At 36.9% G+C, this 13,972-nt stretch overlaps 1 protein-coding gene across 4 annotated transcripts in view; it reads left to right on the top strand.

Moving 5' to 3' along the window:
• The window catches only part of tmcc1a (transmembrane and coiled-coil domain family 1a), a 76,231-nt gene that overhangs the window by 32,309 nt on the left and 29,950 nt on the right, over positions 1–13,972 (top strand). For 3 of the 4 annotated variants that reach the window (XR_014211236.1, XM_082188750.1, XM_082188752.1), the window contains 2 exons: positions 10,688–10,924; positions 12,345–12,976. Coding sequence is in view for 3 of the 4 variants with exons in the window: in XM_082188750.1 (XP_082044876.1) it covers positions 10,688–10,924; positions 12,345–12,976 (869 nt within the window). In the remaining variant the exon portion in view is untranslated. Of the gene's footprint in view, positions 1–8,584; positions 8,807–10,687; positions 10,925–12,344; positions 12,977–13,972 lie in introns of those variants that run through there. The other variant, XM_082188751.1, reaches the window with a different exon arrangement.

Here is a 13,972-nt window from a genome sequence, read left to right as displayed (position 1 = left end):
AAGTTATCTGGTCTTTATAATAGATTACTCCATTTTTGTTAATTTTCATAAATCATGCTTGTGCATTCTAAGTAATATCAATCAAACTTAAGTTGGGTTGTTTTGATTAAGTAATAATAACTCAATAAAAAAATACAGGTAACTTACAAAATTAAAGTTCATTGAAACTATGTTTTTTATATATAGGCCTATTAAAAGTTAGTTTTTTTAGCAAAAGCCGATAACTCCACATTTCATGATTCAGAGTTAAACAAAACCAAGTAATTTCTATGATATATAATAAAACACTCGGTTGTTTGTAACGTTAATCTCCTCAGCTGACATTGACGCCTTACAAACTTTATTGTTGTGATTACACGTAATCCAGGGAGTTTTTCCCTCACCACTGTGTGTGTGTGTGTGTGTGCTGCTTTAGCAGGGATCCCTGAAAAAGGTTTTTATTTTCCTTTTAAGCCCCGAAGAAGATATCACAGGTTAAAGTTCATCGAAATTATCCATCCTCGGTCACTTTTAGGCTGCGTTCCAGTTGCTAACTTCCCTCTGTCTCGTTCACTCGGATGTACGTGCTTGCGTTACACACACACACACACACACACACACACACACACACACACACACAGTGCCCACTACTGGCGGAAACTGCAATAGGCTGAAGTGGAACGTGCTTAAGCCCTTGATCACTTACAATCCACTATGGGGTTGATTTATTATTTTATTTTTTTCCCTTTCGAAACCATACCTGCATTAGATATTGCATTTTCCTTCAGGTCAGTCCGACATTCGTGATAAAGAATCCGTTTTAATGTCCGCAGCGATATCTTGTCCTTTTAACAGTTGAGGGGTTTTCCCGCGTCCTGACACACACGCTAGTCATTTGTCAGTTACTTGTCAAAACAATTTCAGTCCTTTCAAAATAAAAGTCTTCTCTACTGACTGACTCACTCATAAACACAGTCTTCGCCAAAATCTAATGGAGAAATAATGAAATAATGTAACTTCTGTTGCTGTTCACGGTCAGGGACTTTTTTTCCAGCGGAAGGAAGGAGTGATTTTTAGTGATATTTAGTCATATTTTCTCGTACCTTATTGCTTACAACACATTTGTGTTAGCTGGGAATGGTTCTCATAATGTTCAAGCTGCTCTTTTCTGTGAAAGTGAATGATGACTGCATTTGATAAAGACAACTATCACAACTGTTCCTCTGTATGACTTCTGCAGTCATACGATAGTTTTGTGGAAAAATAGACCAAAATGTAATCTATTATTTACTGGAAATCTTCCCCTCTGTTGTGACACACAAATCTCATTCTTAATCACAGATTAAAAAAGGTGATTCAATGTGCTGTACATTTCCACGTCCTACACGGCTGGAATTACACACCAGCAAGAAAATTATTACAAAATTTGCAAGAATATCAGACACACTGATGTGGATCTTATTAAAAGCTTATAAGAGACTTTCACAAGTGCTGTTTTACACAATTTCTTGTGAGAGATCCTCTTCCTGAGCCAAGATTACCAGGAATGTATTCAGTTTCACAACAGTAACATTAAAATTAGCAATGCCAACACTTGTGTACACATGGCAATAATGGCATAAAGGGCAGTAGTTTGAAAGTTAAGTGCTATAAAGTTTTTGCATGAGTAATCCTTGTTTTCTTTGTTTGTGTGTGTGTGTGTGTGTGTGTGTGTGTGTGTGTGTGTGTGTGTGTGTGTGTGTGTGTGTGTGTGTGTGTGTGCGTGCGTGCGTGCGTGCGTGCGTGCGTGCGTGCGTGTGTGTGTGTGTGTGTGTGTGAGAGAGAGAGAGAGAGAGAGAGAACACAGTGTAACACGTCCAGTTATGTAATTGTCCACTGATGATGAATAAGGCATTGTTAGTGGCACCAATCTCACTTAAAGCAACAGTAAAGAGGATTTCCACCTTTCTCAAACTGGCCTTTGTGTAAATATAAAGGGCTTAGACTGGCATAATGAACTAGATAAAGAAACAAGAAGTACAGATAGAGAGAAATGTTCAAAAGAAAAGCACAAGTAATCTGATATCTCCATTGTGTAATTTAATTAATTTTGAATGTATTTTGAAAATCCCTTTTTCTATGACATGTTTGTGATTAGTGGATTATCACAAACTTTTTTTTATGAAAGCATTTTTAAAATAGATTTTTTTCATGCTGTTCTATGGTTACGGAATACGTATTATTTGTGTGTGTTTTTATTTTTATTTTTTTTTACAATAAGCATTTAAAAATAGCATTTTCTAGGAAAAATTTTTTTTATTCATTATTATTCATTATAAATTTTTTAGTTATGTAATTTCCATGACCGTAAATTAACATGTGTTCTCACTAATTACTAAATATGCATAATATATGTATTGATCCGAAGGCAAATGTAAATACTGTACACATGTAGCATACACCTGAGTGAGAGCTTCTGATCCGAGATTGAAGTGGGATTATGGGATTGAAGGCCAGAACATTAAACTAACTAAAGCAGCCTCAGTCCAGCAAATATTGACATCGATCGCCTCTGGAGATCAGATCACATCATTCAGACAGTTTTACTTGCATAAATCCACTATAAAGGAGGCTTATGTCCATCTAGCATCAGTTGTTCATTTATTTAAACATGCACATGTGTGATGCCTCAAAATGCTGCCTATATAGGCAGCTCACTGGGTTTAGAGGGAGTTTTAAGAGTGGAAACCAGTTGAGAGAGCTATAAGACTCTGCATTGTCTGTGTTTTTATTGAATCACACCCTTTCCGCCACTCAGTTTCGCTGAAGAACCGCCCACTTTGACCGGAAGAGACTGTGTGATTGACATGTAAAGTGACCAACCACGATCGGCGTAGTTCAGCTTGACGGCAGCATGACTGGTCTGGTTATGCAGGACCTCAAACAGAATTCTTGAAGAACTTTAAGTTTTGAACCTCACAGACTGAAGCACATCTGAAGCACTCACTGTGTGTGTTTTCCAGCATTTTCCAGTTTTGTGAGCAAAAGGCATCAGATGCTCTGTGAACTGCTGGTCATTTGTGATCGTGACCTTCAGCATTCAGTAATTATTGTAAAGATGTAAATTTTCCAGCAAGCTTTCAGGGCTGATGTAGAACTTTTTGGGGTTTTTTTAAAGCAGGAACCTCCTTTTCTGTAATGGAAAGATGCAGATCAGATCAGGAACCAACAGAATTCATTGTAGAATTGAAACGCTCATCATTCTTTGAATTCTACACACCCCCTGCTCCCTATTTCTTCTTTAAAATAATTACAGCTTACTAATAACAGTGCTCATCTTTAGTCCCCCTGTGGTGACAATCCAGCTTTTAATGTTGTTTATGTGTCTATGTGGTGTTTTTAATCTGCTTTAAGACAAACCATGTGTAAGTTCATAAGTCGACAGCATTGCTGAGTATTTCCTCCTTAAAACTGCAGTGAACCAAAGACAGTCTCAAACACACGCTTTGAAATCGCTGGTGTTTCTGACGTCACAAACTACCTTGTAACCAATCAGATCAACGTGTGATCGTCAACCAGTGGATCTCTGAGCTGAGTGAGTGAGTGGAGGCGGGGCTCATTTGCATATTCATAGAACCACGCATACTAAATGAGGCAAGGGTGTCGAGTTACATTCAAGATATTTTAAGGCATGAAGGAAAAAACATTTAAATATGTAATTTTGGTGATCAAAGATGAGTTTCAAGGGATACAAGTTTTTTCAAGGGGACTTTAACACATTTAAATTTTTTATTTAAAATTTAGAGAATTTTTGAAGAATTTATCCAAAGGTCAGCAGAAAATATTACAAAAAAAAAAAAAGGTCAGATTGAACCTAGCTGTATGTCAGTCTTGAATTACTGTAAACATTCATATTTTCACATTCTTCAATATCATTTCACTTTATACTGAAACAATATGTGGCTAAAACAGTTTGAGTGCAAGCATGGTTTATCCTCTGACAGAAGACATGCTTTATTGTTTACCTGGATAAATGTGAGTTCTTTTGTCACACAAGAAGTAGAGTTGAACGATTAATAGTTCAGATATAAACACTGATGTCTACAGTAGTGATCAAAATAGAGTAAATCACCTTTTGAAAGTAACTTGACGCTTCAAATAAATATTGTATCAATTACAATTTTACACCAGTAGATGGCGACAAGAGACTGTTAAAAATATGTGTTTGTCATTGAATCATTCACTCAAAAGATTCATTCAAAAACACTGATTCATCCAGTAATGAAACAAGTGAAGTATTTTTGAGTGATTCACTGAATCATTCATTCAAAAGATTCATTCAAAAACACTGATTTATCCATTAATGAAACAAGTGAAGTATTTTTGAGTGATTCATTGAATCATTCACTCAAGAGATTCATTCAAAAACACTGATTCATCCAGTAATGAAACAAGTGAGCCTTTATGAGTGAGTCAATTAATCATTCACTCAAGAGATTCATTCAAAAACATTGATTCATCCAGTAATGAAACAAGTGAAGTATTTTTGAGTGATTCATTGAATCATTAATTCAAAAGATTCATTCAAAAACACTGATTCATCCAGTAATGAAACAAGTGAAGTATTTTTGAGTGATTCATTGAATCATTCATTCAAAAGATTCATTCAAAAACACTGATTCATCCATTAATGAAACAAGTGAAGTATTTTTGAGTGATTCATTGAATCATTCACTCAAGAGATTCATTCAAAAACACTGATTCATCCAGTAATGAAACAAGTGAAGTATTTTTGAGTGATTCATTGAATCATTAATTCAAAAGATTCATTCAAAAACACTGATTCATCCAGTAATGAAACAAGTGAAGTATTTTTGAGTGATTCATTGAATCATTAATTCAAAAGATTCATTCAAAAACACTGATTCATCCAGTAATGAAACAAGTGAAGTATTTTTGAGTGATTCATTGAATCATTCACTCAAGAGATTCATTCAAAAACACTGATTCATCCAGTAATGAAACAAGTGCAGTATTTTTGAGTGATTCATTGAATCATTCACTCAAGAGATTCATTCAAAAACACTGATTCATCCAGTAATGAAACAAGTGAAGTATTTTTGAGTGATTCATTGAATCATTCACTCAAGAGATTCATTCAAAAACACTGATTCATCCAGTAATGAAACAAGTGTGCCTCTATGAGTGAGTCAATGAATCATTCACTCAATAGATTCATTCAAAAACACTGATTCATCCAGTAATGAAACAAGTGAGCCTTTATGAGTGAGTCATTGAATCATTTACTTCAAAAACACAGGCTTCCTCCAAACATTGCACACTCTTTAGTAAGCACTTATTTTGAACAAGTAATTACTTCATGACCACTACAAAACAAATGTCAACCTCAAACCGAATTAAACATTTAAAATTAATTAAACATTTTAAATAGACTGCAACAATTAACATTTTGTCAGAACATCTAGTAAATTACATGTTATTTGGTTTAGTTGTCTGTTCAGAATCAAAACTATTCTATCACTAATCTTAAGAAGTGTTTTGTCACATAATAGGAATGATAAAAGTGATCAAATAAATACTCGGATTAATACTCAATGTCCATGTCTTCAGCAGAATAAGGTTCAGTCAGCCAGACATTATCGTAAATATCATTTCCTGCGGGGTTTTCTCATAATGACCGTCTGATTACTCCTTACATAATACTGCCTATTATGCCTTTAATGAATTTGACCAATCTAATTGTATGCTTTAATTTGTTTGTGTGCCTGTAATGGGCTTTATGGCTCCAGAACTGGTAGAACTGGTCAGTCGTTGTCACGTGATCACCGGAACCAGACGAGCCGAGATTACATCACAGATTACCAGAGCTATATCCGTCCTGGACTGTAAACAAACACACACACACACACACACACACACATAGTGTTGAAATCTGTTGCTGTCTGGTTCATTCAGTATAATAAATCTTGTGGCAATATAAGCTTTATGCAATGCAACTTTGTTGTTGTTTTTTGAAAATTTCTCTGCACTAGATTATTTTTGTATTGCTTTATTATAACTTTGTTATAATGTGGTGCATTGGCTAATTCACAGGTATAAAACAATAGCCACAACCAAACAGTGTTAAAATAGCTTAATGTTCTTTTTTTCTTTTCTTTTCTTTTTTTTTTTGCCAGATGTTGTTCATGTATTTCTGGTTCTCTTTAAGGCGATTACAGAGTGTTGAAATTGCAGTCAACTTAAAATGTTTAGTTTTCCTATATTCATTATTTGCTAACTCTTTACTTAAAGCCTTTATGTATAATGCATTATAAAATAATTTTTTTTAATGCAGTCATTATGCCTTGTAATTCATTGAATGGTCTCGTGAATAATTGTAACTACAGTTATAAAACATTATAATACTTATCTAGTCATTGAACACCTTCACTGTAAACCCTAACGCTCAAAATAATGAATTGGTTTGAGTTGGACAAACTTAAATTAAACTAATTTGTTCAGTCAAATTAACTTTTATGAGTATTTAGCACTTTCTTTTTCTTTCTAGTTCACAGAACTGATATTTTTTAAGTAAAGTGAAGTTTCATTGTTTTGAGTTTTATTAAAAAAAATTTTTTTAATTTAGATGAACTTAAGTTTAACTGAAAAGGTTGGGATGTCTATTTCCCAGCATGCTTTGCCAATGGCACTCAAAAGGGAGAGTAAATGCTTAAATTAAGTGATAATGGGGGTGGGGGGGGGGGGGTGGGGGGGGTGTGTGTGTGTGTGTGTGTGTGTGTGTGTGTGTGTGTGTGTGTGTGTGTGTGTGTGTGTGTGTGTGTGTGTGTGTGTGTGTGTGTGTGTGTGTGTGTGTGTGTGTGTGTGTGTGTGTGTGTGTGTGTGCAAGATGAATGTTAAGTGGGAGATTTAGTAGTGATTAATGTTTTGTTATGCTAATTTAGAAGAATTTCTGTTAATGTTGGTTTTAGGATAGTTATCATCATGGTGAGGAGTGGTGCATGAGCTTGATCTGAGAGCAAATAAAACCTTTATATGGCTTCACTCATACAGCAAATGCTACTGTATAACTTACTATAGTTAACATGTTAACAAATTAGTATGTTAACAAACTAACTTGTTAAAACTAGCTAATTTTATACTAATAAAAGTGTTCACATTGAGATTACATGAAAGTTTTAAGTTAAATGTATGAATTAGTGTACTCAAACATTTCAAGTTAAGAACAATTAAAATGTATGTATGTATTAATGTATTAAAAGTACAAAAAATTTTAATCTGCCAGTTCTGCTTACTTAAACTTTGAATTTCTTAACTTAAAAAATTTTAGGCAACTGATTGCCTTAAATTTTTGAGTTTTGCCAACTTATTCGGGTTTACAGTGTTTAAGGCACTTAACGAGTACACACTTACATACAATTAGAGAGAGTAAAGTGTAATGCGTATTTGGCGTGCTGTCCGGGGGGAGGGCTCCGAGCTCTGAGCTGTCCGAACCCAGAGTAATAATACATTTGATCTTTTACACTTATTTATGAAAAGATATAATTCATTTCATTGTACATTATGAATAACTTTATAATGCATTATACATAAGTGCTTTAAGTAAAGTGTTATCCATTATTTAAATAATGAATTTATAATCTCCTATAATTTCTATAAGGAATATACACTGTTCTAGCAGCTAAAATCCACGTTAAGATAATTATTGCTCCTGTGTAGATAAATAAATTACAAATAAAATGGAAAAGGATGACAAACAGAGGAAAGTAGATTAAACCTCATCAATAGTTTCACCAATTTTGTTTGGTGCATTTTTTGATGGGAGAAGTGAGTCTGTGAAGTAAAATTTAGTGATAGTTCTTCTGAATGATGCATTCAATTTGTTCAGTTGTTCACATTGGATAAATTAATCTATGTACAATTATTCGATATCGCATCAGTAATGATCACATAAAAACACTAAGAATACATTAAATGACATGGAGTGTTGAAATTGCAGTCAATTAAAAATGTTCAGTTTTCCTAAATTCACTATTTAGTAACACTTTACTTAAAGCCTTTATGTATAATGCATTATAAAAGTTTCATTTTACAAATAAAATGGAAAAGGATGAAAAACTGAGGAAAGTAGATTAAACCTCATCAATAGTTTCACCAATTTTCTGGATCTGTCGCATTTTTTGATTTGAGAAGCAAGTCAAGTAAAACGTTTTATTATAATTTTTAATTAATATAACAATAACAATAGGGAAATACAGAGTCATGATACAAAACACTTTCATCTACAAAAAATAAAGATGGTTAGTAAAACTTAGTGATAGTTCTAAATGATTCGTTCAATTTCTTCATTTGTTCACATTGAATAAATGGATCTGTGTACAATTATTTCGATATCGCAACAGTAATAATCACAGAAATAGGCTACCCTAAGAATACATAAAAATACTGATTCGGAAACCTGCACATGGTCTAGTTGAATTCAAGAATCAATTCGGCAGGATTCAAACGATTCACTAAAGAGAATCGACTCTGATAACGACTCGTTCGCGAGCGCTGTAGGGATGATGTCATGTTTAAAGCTCCACGCTGGTTCGAGGCGGTGGGAGGAGTTTAATAATCCGCCAGTTCAACGGTGGGACGAGCTTAATCCGCCAGTTCAGCTGCCAGTGACACTTCAAAACCAGTTTGGGGAGTTTCTGAGAGAGGAACCGGCGGAGCGGCGTGTTTCCCACAGAACTCACTCGACTCTTCAAATGAAGCGGTGTTGTTTTCGCTCGAGCTCGTTCAGAGAATGCACTGGGATCAGCTGTTGCGCGCGAGCAATGGGAAGGTGAGAGGACACAAATATCATCTTTAGACATGTTATATTAATAGGCGAGAGTCTAAACAATGAGCCGTTCATTAGACCGCCGGGGAATGTAAAGTTTGAAGCTGTACCTTCCAGGGCTCAGGATGTTGTGGTGAGATCATGAGTGATGTGTCACTGATTGGTCATGCTGCACCTGTGTTGTGTTTGTGTTGTCTTTGTGTTGTGTTGTGTTGTGTTGTGTTGTGTTGTGTTGTGTTGTGTTGTGTTGTGTTGTGTAGTGTAGTGTAGTGTTGTGTTGTCTTTGTTTCCCTTTACATCAACTTTACTGTCTCTACTTCTTGAGTAATATCAGAGCTACTGAAATGTGCATTTCAAAGCACACGGAAATGTAACTTTAGGTTATAACCTTTAATACAAAAAGTTACATTTCCGTGTATAAAATATTGGAAACGGTTCATTAGTTAGGCTAGTTAACATGAACTAAGAATGAACAATCCTAGTTCATATTAATTTCCACATTTATTAATACAGTAATAAAATCAAAGGGTGTATTTGTTAACATTAGTTAATACACTGTGAACTAACATGAACAAACAATGAAAGACTGTATTTGTATTAAACATTAACAAAGATGAATAAACACTGTAACAAATGTATTGCTCATTGTTAGTTAATACATTAACTAATGTTAAGTAATGAACCTTATTGTAAAGTGTTACCAAAATATTTAATAATTATTGCATACTTGCATCAAATCAGTAATTAATGAACATTTAAAAAGGTAGAAATGCGGTGAAGATGTTGAAACCCCTGGATTTATGTTGATTATTACTTATAATATTTGAGTGGTTATTACTGTTGAGTCATTATTACTCATATATATATAGGTCAGATACACAGACAGATCTGGACTATATGATCAGACAGGCTTTTTGAGTGTTTCTGACCTCAATATTCAGCTCATTTAGTCTAAAGCGATTGTCAAACTATGAGGTCGACACATCCTGTACATCCTGTGCTGAACAATGTTTTTGTTAGATGAGTATCTTTGTCTTTTTTTCTCTCTTTTTTCCATAAATCTTTTTAATTTAAACAAGTTTATCGGAAACACAAACTTGCCATAAAATACTGTTTTCAGTTCTTTGAATGTTTACGTAGTTTAGAAAGATGTATATTTACAGTATACACACACACACACACACACACACACACACACACACACACACACACACACACACACACACACACACACACACACACACACACACACACACACACACACACACACACACACACACACACACACGTGTTTGTATACTGTATTGTATGTTTGCATATGTGTATATATAGGCTGTATATACAGTGGTGGCCAAAATGATTAGAACAGGAAGATTTTTTTTTATGTTTTAAAAGAAGTCTCTTCTGCTCACCAAGGCTTCATTTATTTGATAAAAAATACAGCAAAAACAGTAATATTGTGACATATTTTTACAATTTAAAATAATTGTTTTATATTTGAATATATTTTAAAATGCAGTTTATTTCTATGTTGGTAAAGCTGAATTTTCAGCATTATTTACTCCAGTCTTCAGTGTCACATGATCCTTCAGAAATCATTCTGATATGATGATTTGATGCTCAAGAAACATTCATTATTATTATCAATGTAAAAAAAAAAAAAAAGTTGTTTTCAGGATTATTTGATGAATCGAAAGTTCAGAAGAACAGCATTTATCTGAAATAGAAAGCGTAGTTTTCGAGATTTGGACGGTGACCTTTTATAGCCTCTGCATGCTGATTGCAGAAGCGGGCGATTGCTTCATTGCGTCAGCAAAAAGTCACGCAAAGCCCCATTTTCCAAGAACTGGCATGACCTCAGTTCTCTCCTGTGTGTTCCTGCAGATCGAGAGGCTGGAGGGCGGTCTCTCTCAGGCGGTGTCGTACGGGGCCGATGGATCCGAGGACCCCAGTCTCGACCCCCAGCGCACACGCCAGGCTATAGCTCAACTCCAGCAGAAGATCCTGAAGCTCACCGAGCAGCTGCGCATCGAGCAGGCGTCCCGGGACGACAACGTGGCCGAGTACCTCAAACTCGCCAGCAATGCCAACGACAAACAGCAGAGCACTCGGATCAAACAGGTCATTATTATTGCACCCTTTCATTGCATCTTGCACACTGTTGTCACACTGCTTTTCTATGTGTCTTCAAAACCTGTCTGGAAAAGGTCCACATTTTACCCCAGATGAACAGAAGGCAACTAGAAATTGCATGAAAATAGCCCTAACCCTTTATTAGGCATGCCCCATCTGTCGGTATTTTAAATCTTATTTATTCACTCTGGCTTTTAACACTCCATAGTTTGTCATCCTGGGTTCCTCTTTTATTCTATTGATTGCTTATTACTTATTTTGGCTTGTTTGGTATATATGTATATTATTTGTATTTATTGTGTTTCTTTTATTCTTTGTAAAGCACTTTAGTCAACTTTGGTTGTGTTTTAAACGTGCTCTAGAAATAAATGATAAATGATTGAAGAAAATAAAGCTAGTTTTTTTTAGTACCTTTTTAAAAAAAATGTTTTTATTCATTTTAAAATCATGTTATTGATCTTATTGTGAACAATAATCTGTACATAATCTACATTTATTTTTTTTTTTTAATGTTTTGACTTTTAGCGATGACCACAGTGATTTAGTCAGTATAAGCCCCGCCCCTGCAAGCTCATGCTCATCTGCATACAATTTCGAGTGCCACGCCCTTATCTCAGCATCCAATCAAAAACTGATGCACAGAACCAAGTCCCGCCCTTAATTTTTTCCCCTTTTTTCTAATTTGTTTGTTTTTCTAACTGTCACAAAAAATAAAAAAATGTTCTCAAATTTTCATCACCGTAATGCAAAAGCTTTTCATTCTCATTACTATAATAAAAAACGATGTTATTAAAATGTTTACATTTTGGATATTGGTGTATATATTCTATATGCTATATATTGCATAGCCTGTCAAAGTTTAATCCATTTGATTCAACACATTCGCTCTAGAAAGATTAATCCTTGTCAGGTGTCTGTGCTATTTCTCTCCTTAAGTTATCAACTGATAAAATTGTCTTAGTACTCGTTTAAACTACAGTTGTGTGCATCTCTTAATGCTCTCGTGCAAGCGCTCGTCTATTAGTGTTGCGTCTCCAGTACTTAATTGTCTCAAGTCAATCGTTTCTTTTTCGACTGTGAAACAGCGGGCGGGGTTTATAAATAAAGGTGACCTGACTTGACAACGACACTTCAAGTGTTCGAGAAGAAGAACCAGAAGTCGGCTGTGAGAATTGCGCAGCATTGGATGCAATTTGGATGCGATTAATCGTTGCACAGCACTACTAAAAATATTACCTGCCAACTTTCTTATACTCGCCAACACTGATTTTAAAGTGGAGTGTTAATTTTAGACCCTGGTTAGACTGGTTTACAGCTATAAGTGTGATTTGGTCCCTCACTCTCCCTCCATCTTTTAATCCTCATCCTTGTCTGTGTTTTGATTTTCAACCCCACAACGACTCCTCAGGTGTTCGAGAAGAAGAACCAGAAGTCGGCGGCGAGCATCGCGCAGCTTCAGCGTAAGCTCGAGCATTACCACCGGCGCCTGCGCGAGGCGGAGCACAGCGGCGTTCAGCGGCAGCCCAAAGATGTGCTGCGGGACATGCAGCAGGGCCTGCGGGACGTGGGCGCCCGGGTCATCACGGGCCTCAGCGAGGGAGTGGTCGACAGCGTGAAAGGAGGCCTGTCCAGTTTCTCCCACGCCACACACTCCGCCGCCGGAGCCGTGGCCTCCAAACCCCGCGAGATCGCGTCGCTGATCCGCAACCGGTTCGGGAGTGCGGATAACATCAGCGTCCTCGAGGACGGCGTGACCGAACCCGAACGCTCTCCGGGATCCGCCGCGGGACTCCTGCAGAAGTTCGGGAGTGACGAGGACTGTTCGAGCGCGGCCTCGAGTGTGACGGGAGCTCCCGGAGGTCCTCCGAGCTCCAGAGGGAACACACTCGAGAGGGGCCGCGGCTGGGACATGTTTATGCAGGAGGTGCAGGAGCTTCGGGACACTCAGGCTCGGCTGGAGGAGACCCTGGAGACGCTGAAGAGCGGGTGTCTGAAGGAGTGTACGCTGATGATGCAGGCGCTGCAGGAGGAGAGGTTCAGGTACACACACACACACACACACTCACTCGCTCGCATGATCACTCACTCTATCCCTCACACACTCACTCTATCCCTCACACTCACTCACTCTATCACTCACTCACACACTCACTGACTCTCATGCACACTCACTCTCTCACGCACACGCACACACACACTCACTCACTGACTCACGCACACTCATTCACACTCTCACACTCACTCACTCACGCACACTCACTCACTCTCACACACACTCACTCACTCACTCACTGACTCTCACGCACACACTCACTCACTGATTCACTCACTCACTCTCTCACTCACTCATTGACTCTCACGCACACTCTCTCACACTCACACACACACACTCACTCACGCACACAGACCTCGGGTGCGATGTGAGCATAGAAGGAAATACCAGTGCGAGTGCGCTTATTTATAACTATAGATTTGCTTCAATCATACATTCACAAATATACAGGGATAAAAACAACCCAGTGCTGGGTCAAAAAGGAACAAACCCTTTCGATTAGTTTTTTCCAAACATATTACTGTCATAAGTGGATAGGTGAAGTGGTATCAGCACACACAGAACCGTTTGCGTCTCTTTCAAACCAGCGCCGTTGAGTTACTGACTATGAACGATTATCAACCCAACATTCTCAACCCAGCTTTTGGATTGAAAACATAACCCAGTGTACCAACCCAACATAGAACCAGAATTATTTCACATACAAAAGTAACAAAAATGTCCTGAAAATCAAACATTCAAATTTATGAATTTTTGCACAGAACAAATTGTCCCATATATATTGTGCCGACAGTCAAAACGGTCACCGATGTTGATAGAGGTTTAGCTTTTTTGTGTATATCATGGTATGTAAATATATGCGTGCTGTTTTCAGGAGAATTATTAAGACCCCAGAACTCGACTCAGTCTGAACGGTGGATTTCTGTGGCACTGAATTGTAATATTTTCATTTAGCATTTTCCCCTCTCTCTCCAACTATACCA

Source organism: Leuciscus leuciscus (assembly GCF_965113295.1).
Source record: "Leuciscus leuciscus genome assembly, chromosome: 13".
Taxonomy (NCBI): Eukaryota; Metazoa; Chordata; class Actinopteri; order Cypriniformes; family Leuciscidae; genus Leuciscus; species Leuciscus leuciscus.
Note: the sequence above shows the minus strand (reverse complement) of the source record. Positions and strands in the feature narration are given on the sequence as shown.